Genomic DNA, 15,077 nt, shown 5'->3' with positions numbered 1-15,077 from the left:
ACATACTCTCCTTGAAGGCGGGGGCTGTGTCTGATTGTCACTACTCTGTCCCAGCCCCAGAGCAAGGTACGGCTCATGGTAGGTGCCCAGATGGAACGTACAGGTGACCCTGGGCCAGGGGGTTGACCAGCAGTCCATCTTCTATACTACTTGTCTATACCAAGAGGAAGGCCAAGAGACCAGGAGAAAGGTCTTCTTCTCTTCCCTTCAGCAAGAAGCCCTAGACCTGGGGTTTTCAAGGATCACTTTCAGTTACAGAAACATTTACCCTCTCCCTTTTAATATTTTTTTCCAGCTAAAACTGAGCAAGAGGTTGAAATCATATTGCCGCAGTTCTCCAAGGTGACAGTGACAGACTTCTTCCAGAAGCTGGTATGTTGAGTGCTTTTTCCTAGTGACCCAAGGGGACATCTCATATAAATTGCAAGTATATAAAAGACTATTTTTAGATTTTTAAAAAAAGATTTTATTTATTTATTTGACAGAGAGAGATCACAAATAGGCACAGAGGCAGACAGAGAGAGAGAGAGGAGGAGGAAGCAGGTTTCCCACTGAGCCGAGAGCCCGATGTGGGACTTGATTCCAGGACCCTGAGATCATGACCTGAGCCAAAGGCGGAGGCCATTCTAGATTTTTATTTTTTTTAAAGTAGGCTCCATGCCCATTGTGGAGCCCAACACATGATTTTGAGATCAAGACCTGAGCCAAGAGATGAAGAGTCAGACTGAGTTACTCAGGTGGCCCGATAACATTAGACTTTTTAAATTAGAGATTTTATACAATTTTCATCGAGATGATTTTTCAAAAGATTTTATTTATTTATTTATTTATTTATTTATTTGAGAGGGCAAGAGAGCACAAACAGGGGGAGCCACAGAGGGAGAAGGTGAAGCAGGCTCACCGCCAAGCAGGGAGCTCGATGTGGGGCTCAATCCCAAGACGCTGAGATCATGACCTGAGCCACCCATGCGCCCCAAGGTTTTATTCATTCGAGAGAGAAGAGAGAGTGTATGCATAGGAGCAGGGAGAGAAATAGAGGGAGAGGGATAAACAGACCCATGGTGAGTGTAGAGCCTGACATGGGACTCAATCCCAAGACCATGAACTCATGACCTGAGCTGAAATCAAGAGTTGAACACTCAACCAACTGAGCCACCCAGACGCCCCTAAGATGATTTTTTTAAAGAACATTTTCTTGGGGCACCCAGGTGGCTCAGTGGGTTAAGTGTCTGCCTTCAGCTCAGGTCATGATCCCAGGGTCCTGGGATTGAGCCCAGAGTTGTGCTCTCCACCCAATGGAGAGCCTGCTTCTCCCTCTCCCACTCTCTCTGCTTTTGCTCTCTCTCTCGTCAAATAAATAAAAATATGTTTTTTAAAATAAACATTTTCTAGAAAATATATTGACTATTTTAGAGAAAATGGCAGTTAATATCCTTGGATGACTGCTGTAGCACGTATTATCCCTGATGATGTCACTGGTCTCTGAACAAGGCCGAGTGACATCTGGGAGGATGACAGGGTGACATTTCCGATAGCTTTCTAGTGCCCAATTCAGCCTTCACTTACCTAATGATGCTCTGTTCCAAAGGGCCCCCTGTCAGTGTTTTCGGCTAACAAGAGATGGACACCTCCTCGAAGCATTCACTTCACTGCAGAAGAAGGGGATTTGGGGTTCACCTTGAGAGGAAACTCCCCCGTTCAAGTCCACTTCCTGGATCCTCACTGCTCAGCTGCGGTAAGCATGCGCCTCTCTAGACTGGGAGCAGAGCTCGCAGGTCAGACCAATCACATGCCAAAAGTGCTGGCCAACCCAGTCTAGCTGGGTGTGTGAATGGATTTAGGGTTTCTTTGTGTGAAAGGTCTGACTATGTGAAAGGCCTCTCGCATGTGCTACCTGTTTAGAGAGCAAAGGATTCACGCACGCTGTGGATTTTGTTTGTGTACTTGGGAACTGATCCAGGGATGAGAATGAACGGAACACTGACCTTCCTGTAAATCCTCCGTTTGTAGCTGGCAGGGGCCAAGGAAGGGGATTATATCGTTTCCATTCAAGACGTGGATTGCAAGTGGCTGACAGTGAGCGAGGTCATGAGGCTGCTGAAGGCCTGTGGCCAGGATGGCGTGGACATGAAGGTCGTGAGCCTGCTGGACTTCACCTCCTCTATGGTGAGTGCTGATATCCTGGTGGGAAAAACAGCCATGCAGGGCGAGGCTGGCCTGAGCCTAGCCCCAGGGGTGTGCTTGGCCCTGCGCCTCCTACCTGTGTTGGTGATCTGACCACTGGACTCCTGACACTGGGCCAGGGGGTTGACCAGCAGTCCATTTTCTATACTACTTGTCTAGACCAAGAGGAAGGTGACAGTGTCCTTGTTGGAACGTGCTCATGTTAGCCCAGAGATCATTGAAAAACTTTGTAAAAAATGCTGTAGATGAAGGAACCAGCTGATTTATTTTTCTGATTAAGTTTTTTTAAAAAATATTTTATTTATTTATTAAAAAAGACTTGATTTGAGAAAGTGAAAGAGAGAGCGCGCACACAAGCATGGGCATGGGGGAGGGGCAGAGGGAGAAGCAGATTGCCTGCTGAACAGGGAGCCCGATGCAGGACCCCAGGACCCCAGGATCATGACCTGAACTGAAGGTAGACGCTTAACCCACTGAGCCACTCAGGCACCCCTAAAGATTGATTTATTTGAGAGAGGGAGAGCATGTGTGAGGGAGAGGTAGAGAATCTCAAGCAGACTCCCCACTGAGCATGAGCCAGATGCGGGGCTTGATCTCCTGACCTGGGATCATGACCTGAGTGAAAACCAAGAGTCAGATACTCAACCAACTGACACACCCAGGCACTGCCTGATTAAGTTCTTTTTTTTATTGCAAAAGTCATACGTACTCACAGTCCAAAAAGAAAAAAAAATTAAAAATACTGAAGTGGTAGAGAAGGGCTTGAGATGACATGCGGAAGCCCCTGTCCACACAGCAGAGACAGCGTTAGCTGTTCCCTGGGAGATCTCGGGAAGTGCCTGGTGCCTGTGCAAGTTCATGTGCACAGTTAGACCCTTTTTTCTCCCCAGGAGGGATGATCATTTTGCATGTCCCCTTCCACACTTGGTCGCGGTTCCTTATGGACCTTAGATACTTCCCTTCATGACAGTAGTCATTCAGCAGATAGTGACAGAGCATCCCATGTGTGTCAGGCCCTCCCTTGGGGTCAGCGCTATGGCCGAGCTGGTTGGATGCTGTCCCTGCCAGTCGTGATTCTGAAAATACAGCATGCCATGTGACAGAATGTCCAGAGGTAGGAAAGGCTCCTCTAGAGAGGGCTTGTGCCGAGACACAGGTGATAGGGACCATCCCGCCATCTAAGGAGGCACTCTGGGGAGCATCCTGGGGTGGCGGGGGGAGACCAACAGGTGCAAAGAGTCCCTGGAGCAGGAAGAAGCTTCTGCCGGAGGACCTGAAAGAGTCCTTTGAGCTGGAACAGGGCGACAGGGAGGGAGCGGCAGGAAATGCAGTGGGACGGAGGCAGGGCCTCGCTGGCAGCCGTGGGAGCTCTGGGAGCTCGGAAGCCGTGGAGCCTCTGGAGAAGGGGATGCTTGGTTCAGAAGGATGTCTCACGTGTTGCCTGGTGAGACTGGCTGGATGGTGGCAGCGGGAGCTGGATAGAGCAGCTTCCATTAGGGTGGGTGACGGCCAAGGTAGAGAGGGGTCTATAGGGATTTCTAAATGATTTGTGTAAAAAACACAGTGGAGAGAAAAATGACTCCCCAAGCTTGGGCTTGAACCAAGGCACCATTTTTCGTAATGACGGGGAAGAGGCCAGGAGCGAGTGAGGGAGGGAGAGGAGAGAGGAAACACTTGTACCATGAGTATCTTATGTGATGCTAGAGACATCTAGATGTGGTGTGCAGTAGGCAGCTGGATGTCCACATCTTCAGTTCAAGGGAGAAGTCAGAGCTAGAAATAAATATCAGAGACTCACCAACACAGAGATGCTATTTAAAACTGTGAAGAGAGTAAATGATGTTACCCACAAGGGGCTGAAGGTCAAGGACTCAACCTTGAGACACCACAAGCATCTGGAGGTAAGTTGGAGGAGAAATAGGCACAAAGGAAGTTGCGGAGTGGCATTCAGAGAGAGGGGATAGAAAGAAGCTTCTGGAATCGAGAGAAGAAAATCCTGCCGAGGGAAAATGGTTGGTTGTGTAGAGTACAGTTAAGAGGTAGAGTTGTGTTCGTTGTATTTGGCAGCAGGACAAAAAGACACTTTTCATGGAGAGATGGAATCAGAACTCTGATGAGAGAGGGAATGGATCGTATGAGTGCTTTGATAAGAAATGTCCAGAACAGGCTAATCCACAGAAGCATAACGTAGAGTAGTGGTTGCCAGGGGCTTGGGGTCAGGGAATTGGGTAGGGGGTCACTGCTGATGAGTTCAGGGTTTGTTTTTGGAGGGGAAGGAACTGTTTTGAAATTAGGTGGTGGTGGTGTTTGCACAACTCAGAATAGACTCAAAACCACAGAGTAGTATTAAGGTGGTGAATTTTAAGGTATGTGAATTTTAGCTCCATTGAAAAGCTAAAGAAGATGAAGTTGGACTCCCGGAGCATCTAGGCGGAAGGGATCATTGAGAAATGGAATTCTTAGGGGCAGAATGTATGGAATTGGTGGGCAGGGGATCAGGGTTCCAACCAAAAACAAAAGAAATTTGGGGCGCCTGGGTGGCTCAGTGGGTTAAGCCGCTACCTTCGGCTCAGGTCATGATCTCAGGGTCCTGGGATCGAGTCCCGCATCGGGCTCTCTGCTCAGCAGGGAGCCTGCTTCCTCCTCTCTCTCTGCCTGCCTCTCTGCCTACTTGTAATCTCTCTCTGTCGAATAAATAAATAAAATCTTTAAAAAAAAAAAAAAGAAATTTGTCCAAAGGCAGGATAAGTAAAAGAGCTGGACTCAGCACTAGAGGGCTGTGTGTGTGTGTTGCCCAGCACAAGGTGTGGCTTTACAAGGAGAAAACCTTATTCTATCTTGTAATAACTGTGAGCAGCCAGGCCTGTGAAGGAGCTGAGGTAGGGGTAGAAAGCAAGACTTTCTAGACTCAGACTGCCTGGAAAGGAATCCTGGCTTTACTATCCATGGTGACCTTGGGTGTCAGGGACTGGCTCTGAGCCGCAGAAGATGGGAAGGGAGTGCCTACCATGGGATGTGTCCTTCAGGAGAGGTGTGACAATAACCATGATAAGGTTGTTTTCACCCAGCGAGGTCTTAGACTGTGGCAGCTGAGCAGTATTTTAACTGCTGGACCTTTGCTGCAAACGAAACTGAGAATAAAGCCCAGGGTCCTGGCTGAATGGCTTATCTGCTACTCCACACTTTGGATTGCGGTGGGTACTCCTCCATGGAGCACATTTGGAATTCTGCTGATATAACTGAGAGACCCCAGGCTGAGAATTGGGCCCTGCCTTCTGGGAACTAAGCTGTGTGTCCTTCAGCAAGTTAATACTCTCCCTAGTAGAATTGTTTCCTCGTTTGTACAAAATGGGAAGAGAGCCGGGCTCCCTATTGCAGTGAGTCGGAGGAGTGCCTCAGGAATATTTGGAGAATGGGTAGTGGGGAGCATGGTGCTTGAGGACAAGAAAAAAAGGGAATGGCAATGGCAGGAAGGGGACAGACACGGGGGTGTGAGCTGGGAGGGGGACATAGGGAAAGCAGAGCACAGTGCTATCAGGAGGACATGTGTGGGGCTTCGAGAGACATCCAGGAGAGAAGGAATGGATTTACTAGGATAACATTAGGAGTGCCAGGTAGAGAGGTGCTTGATACAGATTTGGGGTCTGGGTTGGAGTTCCGAGGGAGGCCAGTCGGCTTGGCAAATATCCCCCAGTAACGTGCAGCCCTTTGGGTGCGGGCCTGGGGGGAGGCAGAGGGTGGAGTTTTAATTAGACTTGGCATGGGCTGGTTGAAATACGGGAGAGGATTGAGGGTATTTGTAAGGAAGTGCTCATAAAGATGCATAATGGACTTTGAGCAGGTGAAGATTGAAAGATGTTTGCAGGCATGAAATCTACACTCAGGACCGTTTATTATTGTTTTTAATGGGAGTGCACATGCCTGTCCTGTAGAGTATGGTGGGAGTAAATGGCGGTTTTATAGAAAAGGAAGGGGCATCTTCATCCAAAGGAGCCAGCCTCCAAAGGGACAATTTAGAGTGAATACACCTTCTTTATTGTCCCACCTCTCGAATTCCTTGATTTCTATTACGAATATCGTCCCCTGCCACTTTAGATACGTGGTACGTATATTTAAAGGCCTGGTTTTGGTGCCTGGAACATAATAGATGTTCGGTAAACATTTGGTGAACAAAGCAATTCCAGTGTTAGGCAAACATTGGAAGCTGGGGATAACCCACATGGAAGGTTCCAGAAAAAAAGGATCTGCAGGTTTCCTATTTGAACCCCCCACAATCTTTTAAAAGTTAATAATAGTGCTTACTGGGCACAGAGTTTCAGCTGGGGAAGATGAGAAAGTTCTGAACAGAAATCATGGTTACTTCAGGGGAAAGGTCTGGAAATCAAGGTACAAGGGACACCTACTGTTCAGTATATGTATTTTCATATTCTTGAGCATGAATGTTACTTTTACAAATAGAATTATTACCTTAAAAAGTGAGTAGTGGTCCCTAGCCTAAAATGAGCCTATTCCCTAAAAGCTTTGTTTTTAAGAACCTAATTATTACTATTTTTAAAAAGTTTTATTTATTTATCTATCTATCTATCTATCTATCTATTTATTTATTTATTTGACAGAGATCACAAGTAGGCAGAGAGGCAGGCAGAGAGAGAGAGGAAAGCAGGCTCCCTGCTGAGCAGAGAGCCCGATATGGGGCTCAATCCCAGGACCTTGGGATCATGACCTGAGCCGAAGGCAGAGGCTTTAACCCACTGAGCCACACAGCTGCCCCAAGAACCTAATTCTATGTAAGCATTACATCACCTGAGTTCCAGAATTTTATCAACTTTATTTTTATTTTATTTTATTTTATTTTTTTTTAAGATTTATTTATTTGTCAGAGAGAGAGCGAGCGAGAGCGAGCACAGGCAGACAGAGTGGAAGGCAGAGTCAGAGGGAGAAGCAGGCTCCCTGCGGAGCAAGGAGCCCGATGTGGGACTCGATCCCAGGACGCTGGGATCATGACCTGAGCCGAAGGCAGCTGCTTAACCAACTGAGCCACCCAGGCGTCCCATCAACTTTATTTTTAAAAGGATGTCGTAAGTGGAGAATGTGAGCCTCAGACCTTGCAATCACTTACCAATGATCCTGAGGACTTCTAACACCATTTTTCTTCTTTCCCATGTGCAGCATAGTAAGTGTGCAACATACTCTGTGGGAATGCAGAAAACCTACTCCATGATCTGCCTGGCCATAGATGATGATGATAAAACTGATAAAACCAAGAAAATCTCGAAGAAGCTTTCTTTTTTGAGTTGGGGCACCAACAAGAACAGACAGAAGTCGGCCAGCACCTTGTGCCTCCCATCAGTTGGGGTTGCGAGGCCTCAAGTCAAGAAGAAGCTCCCCTCTCCCTTCAGCCTTCTCAACTCCGACAGTTCTTTGTACTAATGTGAGGAAACAAAAAACGTCCAGGCCCCAGATGTCTCCGGTGCTGACCAGGCCTTCATATTTGTGCCACGATGGGAAATTTCTCAACATTCGCAAATCCCATTTTCTCACTGGGTAAACTCACGATTGGTAGGTCTTCGTGAACGAAAGTAATAAGAAACCTTGAGAAATCTGGGGAGTGTCACCATGTTGCTGCAAGTTATTTATTATATAAAGTATTGTAAATAGGATGGTGTTGAAAATAGGGCTATTTTTAACGGCTACAGTAACAATTTGTAGTTACTATCAGAATTAAATAGGGTTACCTCTGTTGGTCCTACTTATAATCATTTCTAGCCTTGGGTAATAGATCATTCCTTAATTCAGAATTCATGACCCCCAATTAAGACAGCTCAAGAGACTGTAACGATTTAGTTATATTAAGTTAGTATTACTAAGAAGTGTTCCGAAGAGCTACTTTCTAAGGGGAATTCATGAACCTAAAAGGTTAAGATTTTATGATTATTTCTACATAACATGAATGCTATTTCCAGATAAAGTCTAGTGCCAAATTTGTCATAACTTACCAGATGAAAACAAAACAAAACGAAAAAACCACACACAATTTAGGAGCCGTGTTGCTTCTAGTCTGATGTCATTTACAAGTTGCTAACACAGTGGCAGTGTTAGATGAGGACACTATCTACAAGGTAGACGATATGCTGTTTGATACTCAAAACGTTTTTGTTTCAAGTAGAAAATACGTAATTATATATCTTAAGAGTCTTTAAGATGAGTTAGAAACATTTTATAAGGTAAGATATAAATGATTCTAGTTTAAAGCTCTATTTGACTTTTTAAAGTGACTTTCTTACCTGTCAATTTCTCTTGCCATAAGTTGGATGATGCTGTGATTCTAGTAAGATTCACAGTTGACATAGTACAAGTTACATAGCTTAAAAAAAAAAAAAAAAAGCATTGTACTCTATTTTTGAGAATTAACAAGAACATAAATATTTTCTAGTGTGCAATATCAAAAGGGAAGCAACCACATTTGGGGGAAGTGTATCCACTGCTGTTAGGGACATTTTTGTATAAATATTTAAATAAACATTCATTTGCCTGTGTTGATGTTCTGTTTTTGTTTTTGTTTTACTTTTTTGCACTTATTTCACTCCTCTTTCAAATTGTTTCTACCCTAATGCACAAAATGTTCTAATGCTTTGGTTTTTATGACTAACATTTCACAAAACAGGACTTATAGAAGTTTTAAGTTATCTTAGTATCTTTGAAAATGTGGCATCTTTAAGTGCATTTGTTTTTAATTTAAATTCAGTTAATTAACATGTAATGTATTAGTTTCAGAGGTAAAGGTCAGGGATTCCTCAGTCTTCTAGGATACCCAGTGCTCGTTACATCACATGCCCTTGGGGTCTATCACCCCATCCCTCCACCCCCTCTCCTCCAGCAACCCTGTTTCCTATGATTAAGAGTCTGTTATGGTTTGTCTCCCTATTTGATTTTTTTTTCCTCTTCCTCTGTGATCCTGTTTTGTTTCTTAAATTCCACACACTAATGAGATCATACAATTCTCTGATTGACATATTTCACTTAGCATAATACTCTAGTTCTATCCATGTTGTTGTAAATGGCAAGATTTCATTTTTTTAACGGCTGAGTAGTATTCCATTATGTATATATACCTCCTCTTCTTTTTTTTTTTTTTAATATACCTCCTCTTCTTTATCCATTCATCTGTTGATAGACATCTGGGGTCTTTCCATAGTTTGGCGATTGTGGACGTTGCTGCTATAAACATTGGGGTACAGGTGCCCCTTCGGATCACTACATTTGTATCTTTGGGGTAAATGCCCAGTAGTGCGATTGCTGGGTAGCTCTATTTTCAACTTGTTGAGGAACCTCCATTCTGTTGCTCAGAGTGGCTAAGTGCATGTCTTTTTTGAGCAGCCGATTGTACCCTTTCATCCCCACCCCGGGCTCTCCTCTGTGAATGCGTCTGCCCTGCCATTTTCCTACAGATCTACCTCCTGTTGGGCTATATGCTGCCAAACACATTCTTTTCCTCCTGCGTATACGCTGGCTTTTTACCTTTAAAAGGGAACTCCAAACTCCAGGCTGTGTTCAGAAGGCATGCTCAGTGACTAAGAACAAACTGTGCAGCTACCAGGAAGGGAGGGAGGGAGGCAGGAAGAAAAGCCAGTACAATTGTTTATTTACACTGGCAACACCCTTAAAACAGCAAGCAATATTAAGACCATGTTGGAAGAACACTGGCTCTGCCACCAGGAACAAGGAGTTTATGGTACACAGCACAGCGCTTCATTGTAGGTCTGTTTCCTTTAGAAGGTCACATCTACCTCCTGATCTGATTAGACCTTTCCATGATAGACACTAGTCAATCTGCCCAGGCCAGCTTTTTGCTGAATTTGAGAGTCCATTAGTAAACTCTCTCAGGAAGATCCCCATGGGCTCATTCTCACTCTCTCTTAAAGACTTTGTTTTTGTTTTTAGATTTATTTATCTATTTTGAGAGAAAGGGAGAGGGAGAATCCCAAGCGGACTCCATGCTGAACATGGAGCCCAGTGAGGGGCTCAAGCTTGAGATCATGAGCTGAGTCGAAACCAAGAATTGGACACTCAACCAACTGCATCACCCTGGGGTCCCTGTTTTTGTGTGTGTGTGTTTTTTGTTTTTTGTTTTTTAAGATTGTGGTTTTTTTTTTTTAAGTAATTGGTACCCCCAAAGTGGGGCTCACAACCCCAAGATCAAGAGTCACATGCTCAGTAGAGCCGACCAGGAGTGCCCTCCACGCCTCCTCTTCCACTAGCAGCACGAGGGCCGTGCTATTTGGAGCCCACCAACTTAAATGCCCATACCCAGAGAGCAAGACAGGGTAATTGGCAGCTTCCGTGCATGCCTTACCCCAGTCACTCATTACATGCTGTGAAAGGAAGGTCTTTGTTCTCCAATTTTAAATATGAAAACTGAACATGATCCAGTAGCTTGCGGTCCAAGCTGTGAGAAGAGTTGTCAGCTGGGCTGCGTGAAGAAGGCTTGAATGTGCTGTGCTGCTGCTTGTCCCACGACTGGCTCCAGTTCTCGGACAGAAGCATTACTTAGCTGTTGGATACTTGGGAACTTCTGAAGGAGAAGGGGGGCTTTAACTTTTCCAACTCCTGGGATCTGTTGCACAGTTCGAAGGAGGGATAGCTCAGGGATCTGACCCCGTTTCTTACTGAGGAAAGGGTTCTTACTGGGCTCTTTGGTTTGTTCTTGAACCTAAACCAATAGTAAAGGGAAAGCACGTGAGCGCCCTCTAGAGGACTGGCAGTTCTCTTAAAAATTTACAGAAATTTAGTTATCCTTTTCCATTTGGTCCAGCTTGACTTACCAACTACAAATGTTTTCATATACCATGAATATAATTTTTTTAAATTAATTATTTATTTATTTGATAGAATGAGAGAGAGGAGATCACAAGTAGCCAAAGAGACAGAGAGAGAGGTGGGGAAGCAGGCTCCCCGCTGAGCAGAGAGCCCGATGTGGGGCTCGATCCCAGGACCCCGAGATCATGACCCGAGCCGAAGGCAGAGGCTTAATCCACTGAGTCACCCAGGCACCCCTCCATGAATATAATTTTTCACATAACAGCAAAATTATTGAAAGAGGAACCGTATGAGTACACAAAGGACTATGAGAAAATCTGATTAAAACTTGTATTTTCAGAATGCTTAGAATAAAGCAATGCAAACATACTCTGAGGAATTCAAACATGTTCCTGTGGCCCACTAGAAAATGATTCAGTTGTATGGGATTAAATTTTTTTTTAAGTTTTTTTTTTTGAGAGTGAGAGAGAGTGACCAAGCACGTGTGCACAAGTAGCAGGGAGGGGCAGACTCCCCGCTGAGCAGGGAGCCCGATACAGGAGTGGATCTCAGGACCCTGGGATCATGACCTGATCGGAAGGCAGATGCTTAACTGACTGAGCCACCCAGGCACCCAGTATGGGATTACATTAAAACTAAACTGGACCTGTTTGGTACAGGACCTGGAGAGAGCTTGCCTGTAAAAGGAGAAACCCAGTTTTCAGTTAGTGGTGCATACAGGAAGGTAGTCGATAGCATTACATCAGGAGAAGTTAGGACCAGACAAGCAAGGTATTAGGTGGAGAAGGGAGAGAGTAATCTATGAACGACATGGGGTGCTTCTCAATCCTAGTTACACATCAAAAGGGAAATTTAAAATCCACAGTACAACACAGATTGATGCTTAAGGCCCTACCCTGACATTCTGATTTTTTTTTTTTAAAGATTTTATTTATTTATTTGACAGAGATCACAAGTAGGCAGAGAAGCAGGCAGAGAGAGAGGAGGAAGCAGGCTCCCTGCTGAGCAGAGAGCCGATGTGGGGCTCGATCCCAGGACCCTGGGATCATGACCTGAGCCAAAGGCAGAGGCTTTAACCCACTGAGCCACCCAGGCGCCCCGACATTCTGATTTTTAATTGGCCTGAGGTAAGGCTCATGTATCGTTGATCTTTAAAGTTCCTCAGGAAATTCTCAAGCACAATGAAGATGAATAATAAGTGAAGACTGATTGGAGAATCAGGTTTTTTGTTTTCTAGAAAAGGATCATCTGTGGGGTACCTGGGTGGCTCAGCTGGTTGTCTGCCTTCGGCTCAGGTCATGATCTCAGGGTCCTGGGATACAGCCCCAAATTGGGCTCCCTGCTCAGCCTTGAGTCTGTTTCTCTCTCTCCCTCTGCCCCTCTGCCTGCTTGTGCACTCTCTCATACACGAATAAGTACATAACTAAATAAAGGATCATCTGCTTTGGACCGCAGCTGACCACAGGTAAGTGAGGACTACTGTAGACAGGACTGATGGATTGCACCGACAGCAAGAGCAGCAGCTGGAGTGATCCAGAAAGCTCAGGTGAGAGTCTGTAAGGCAGGGCTCCTGCCTTTGAGTAGGAATCAGTACTTACCAACTGGGTGATAAGGCTGGACGCTTCCATTGGGCTGGCCACTGGAAGCAACACCATCCCAAGGTCCAGCACTGTAAACTTCTGTATGGCCGGGAAGTATTGTTCACTCATCTGTGTTTTCTCAACTATTACAATCCCTTGAAGATTACTAGACTTTAAAAGGAAGGAAAAAAACGAAACAGTAAACCATTTTGCAACAAAACTACCTTCAGTTTAAGAAAGTTCTCGGTCCAAGAGTGCTTCGAACGGCCAATAATTGAGTATAAATTATTCCAAAGGATGGAGAAGGGGGCGGATGGAAGTCAATTTTACGCTTCAGTGTCTTCCATTTAGTACTTACATTTCTAACCCGAACAAGCCTCTTCCTGTAGCCATTTCCTGCCACCAAATCAGCTTCGGTGACATAAAGAATGCAAGATCTGCTTGACAAGTAAAAATCTACCGGTGCCAGGCCATCCTCAAACACGATTTTAATTTTCCCTTAGACAAGAAAAAGAAAAAGGAGTTCCGTGAGGACAGTAGGTAACACGTTTTGAAAAAGCTTAGGAGAGGGCTTATGCACAGGCAGCCCACCGACCTTGCATCCCCTGCGCGAGCTGCGACCCGCGCCACTTCTCGTTGGCCACAACATGCCCAAAAGGCACGTGCATGGGGCCTGTGCCCTCAGGAGGGTTCCTGGCCATCGGCGGCCTCGACCTAATAAGGAAAAGACGGCATTTGAGCAAGCTCTCCCGCACACGGCCCCACGGCCCCCTCGGAGCCGGGGCCCCTCCGGCAGGAGCCCGCTTCCAAGGTCTTTATTTATTTATTTATTTATTTTTAAAAAGATTTCATTTATTCATTTGACAGACAGAGATCACAAGCAGGCAGAGCAGCAGGCAGAGAGAGGAGGAAACAGGCTCCCTGCTGAGCAGAGAGCCCGATGCGGGGCTCGATCCCCTGACCCTGAGATCACGACCCCAGCCGAAGGCAGAGGCTTCAACCCACTAAGCCACCCAGGCGCCCCCCAAGGTCTTTAAAGGACCAAATTATTTGCCAAAGTCTAAGACCCAGGAGATTCCCGTCCTGGTAGCCGCGTGCCTCATTTTCGTCACCTGCTGGCTCCTGGCACCCCCCGCTCGGTCTGCACAACGTCTGCTGCCGCCCTCAGCCAAGAGAACCTCAGCTTTCAACCCCGCGCGCCACTTCCGGTTTCCCTCCCGAGCGCTCGCCAATTTTTCATCCTGCCCACCCTCCACCTCCCACGGCGCCGGATAGGCTATGGTGTTAGAGATCGACACCTGAGCTGGCCAATAAGAGAACGGAACACGCACTGTTTCCGCCCTGGAGAATTTGAATGCGGGCAGCTGGTTGCCAAGAGCTACACGGCGGAGTAACCTTGGCTCTGACTGGCCGAGGGGAAAGGAGAACCAATGAAAGACGAGGTTGTTGCGAAGTGCATTGCGTAGAAAAAGCGTCTCGGGCTTAGCCAGCGGGAGGAGCTCAGGTTCCACGGAGCGGTCCTTGCTTGTTAGGATATCCTCACGTGCGTCCAGCCCTGGTCCGGCCACTCCCCGCACCAAGGATGCTCCAAGGGTTTCGCAGGGGCCGCAAGAGCCAGTTTGTAAGTAGATCCCGGGGGGCAGGAGTTAAACAGGAATGGGTTGGGATTTGGCCCGCGGTTGAGGCCAGGTAGCAGCGCAAAATGACGTTGTTTCCCACTCGAGAGGCCCTGATTTTTGGCGTTCTAAAGCATCCTCTATCCCAGGGTGGGCCTCGGTCAGACGGCGGCGCCCTGTCTCCCCTGCAGCGTTTCCTCGGGTGTCGGGGAGCAGTCCTGCCGGCACAATCCTACTCCACCGCTGAATATGCCTCAGTGGGAAGTCGTTCTGGAGTCTTCCCTCCGCTACCCGCCGCGTAACCCCATCAGCCAAGTTCCATAGATTCTTCCCGCCAACCATAACCTGCAGCTGTTCCCGCCTCCACCCTGGCTTCCAGCATCTTCCTGGCATCTCTCTGGCGGCTGCTGCAGCTCCTCGCTGTTTCTCTGCTTCCAGTATTGCCCTAGGCTCCTTAAAACCCAGTGCCTCCAACTTTCTCTCTCTCTCTCCCCCTCTCCCTCTCTCCCCCTCTCCCCCGCCCTCTCTCCAGCCATTTCTTCTCTTCCTTCAGGCCTTTGCTGTTCCTTCTGCCTGGAATGCTGCGCTCCAAACCTTATCATGGCCACTGTGTCACTGTAGGCGCCTCCTCCCAATTTCATGCCTTTCACTGCCTGAGGAGCCTTTCCGGGGGTCAGTTTCGGTGGGTGTACCTCACTGAGACACAGGTTCTCCTTAGTCACGTATGAAAACTCTTAAATGGGAACAATCACCACGCTTACCTCCCGTGCATTCTTCCTCCCCTCAGAGGGATACGTGTTATTTCTAGAACATTGCCGCCAGTGTCTTGCTTCTTTCGTTGTTCATGCTGTTCCTTCTTCCTAGAATGCTTTTCCATCTC

At 46.7% G+C, this 15,077-nt stretch overlaps 3 protein-coding genes across 10 annotated transcripts in view; 2 read left to right on the top strand and 1 right to left on the bottom strand.

The window, feature by feature from the left end:
• The window catches only part of RHPN2 (rhophilin Rho GTPase binding protein 2), a 58,117-nt gene extending 49,393 nt beyond the window's left edge, over positions 1-8,724 (top strand). Inside the window, exons 12-15 of the mRNA XM_059151852.1 lie at positions 296-372; positions 1,589-1,735; positions 2,011-2,166; positions 7,354-8,724. Of these exons, the coding sequence (XP_059007835.1) occupies positions 296-372; positions 1,589-1,735; positions 2,011-2,166; positions 7,354-7,614 (641 nt within the window). The 3' untranslated portion in view covers positions 7,615-8,724. The remainder of the gene's footprint in view (positions 1-295; positions 373-1,588; positions 1,736-2,010; positions 2,167-7,353) is intronic.
• A 1,080-nt stretch (positions 8,725-9,804) lies between these two features.
• FAAP24 (FA core complex associated protein 24) lies at positions 9,805-13,826 on the bottom strand. 2 transcript variants are annotated; one of them, XM_059151854.1, is made up of 5 exons: positions 13,694-13,826; positions 13,177-13,295; positions 12,940-13,079; positions 12,600-12,752; positions 9,805-10,894 (listed from the first exon to the last, which is right to left on the bottom strand). In XM_059151854.1, the coding sequence occupies exons 2-5, from the start codon at positions 13,280-13,282 to the stop codon at positions 10,646-10,648; spliced, it is 648 nt and encodes a 215-aa protein (XP_059007837.1). In that variant the 5' UTR covers positions 13,283-13,295; positions 13,694-13,826; the 3' UTR covers positions 9,805-10,645. The 2 variants fall into 2 exon arrangements, with proteins under 2 accessions (XP_059007837.1, XP_059007836.1); XM_059151853.1 differs by having other exon boundaries at positions 13,680-13,811.
• A 226-nt stretch (positions 13,827-14,052) lies between these two features.
• CEP89 (centrosomal protein 89) overlaps positions 14,053-15,077 on the top strand; it is a 68,512-nt gene continuing 67,487 nt past the window's right edge. For all 7 annotated transcript variants that reach the window (XR_009348542.1, XM_059150996.1, XM_059150995.1 and 4 more), the window contains exon 1: positions 14,053-14,202. Coding sequence is in view for 6 of the 7 variants with exons in the window: in XM_059150996.1 (XP_059006979.1) it covers positions 14,164-14,202 (39 nt within the window). In the remaining variant the exon portion in view is untranslated. The remainder of the gene's footprint in view (positions 14,203-15,077) is intronic.

This window comes from Mustela lutreola, chromosome 16 (genome assembly GCF_030435805.1).
Source record: "Mustela lutreola isolate mMusLut2 chromosome 16, mMusLut2.pri, whole genome shotgun sequence".
Taxonomy (NCBI): Eukaryota; Metazoa; Chordata; class Mammalia; order Carnivora; family Mustelidae; genus Mustela; species Mustela lutreola.
The sequence above is the reverse complement of the archived record's forward strand: the minus strand, read 5'-3'. Positions and strand labels throughout refer to the sequence as shown.

Bases quoted from the DNA above. Each gene is read 5' to 3' on its own strand.
- FAAP24 (XM_059151853.1), bottom strand. The intron at 13,080-13,176 runs GTCGGTGGGCTG...TTCTTGTCTAAG, and splicing joins GCTCGCGCAGGGGATGCAAG to GGAAAATTAAAATCGTGTTT. The intron at 12,753-12,939 runs GTAAGTACTAAA...TTCCTTTTAAAG, and splicing joins GGCTTGTTCGGGTTAGAAAT to TCTAGTAATCTTCAAGGGAT.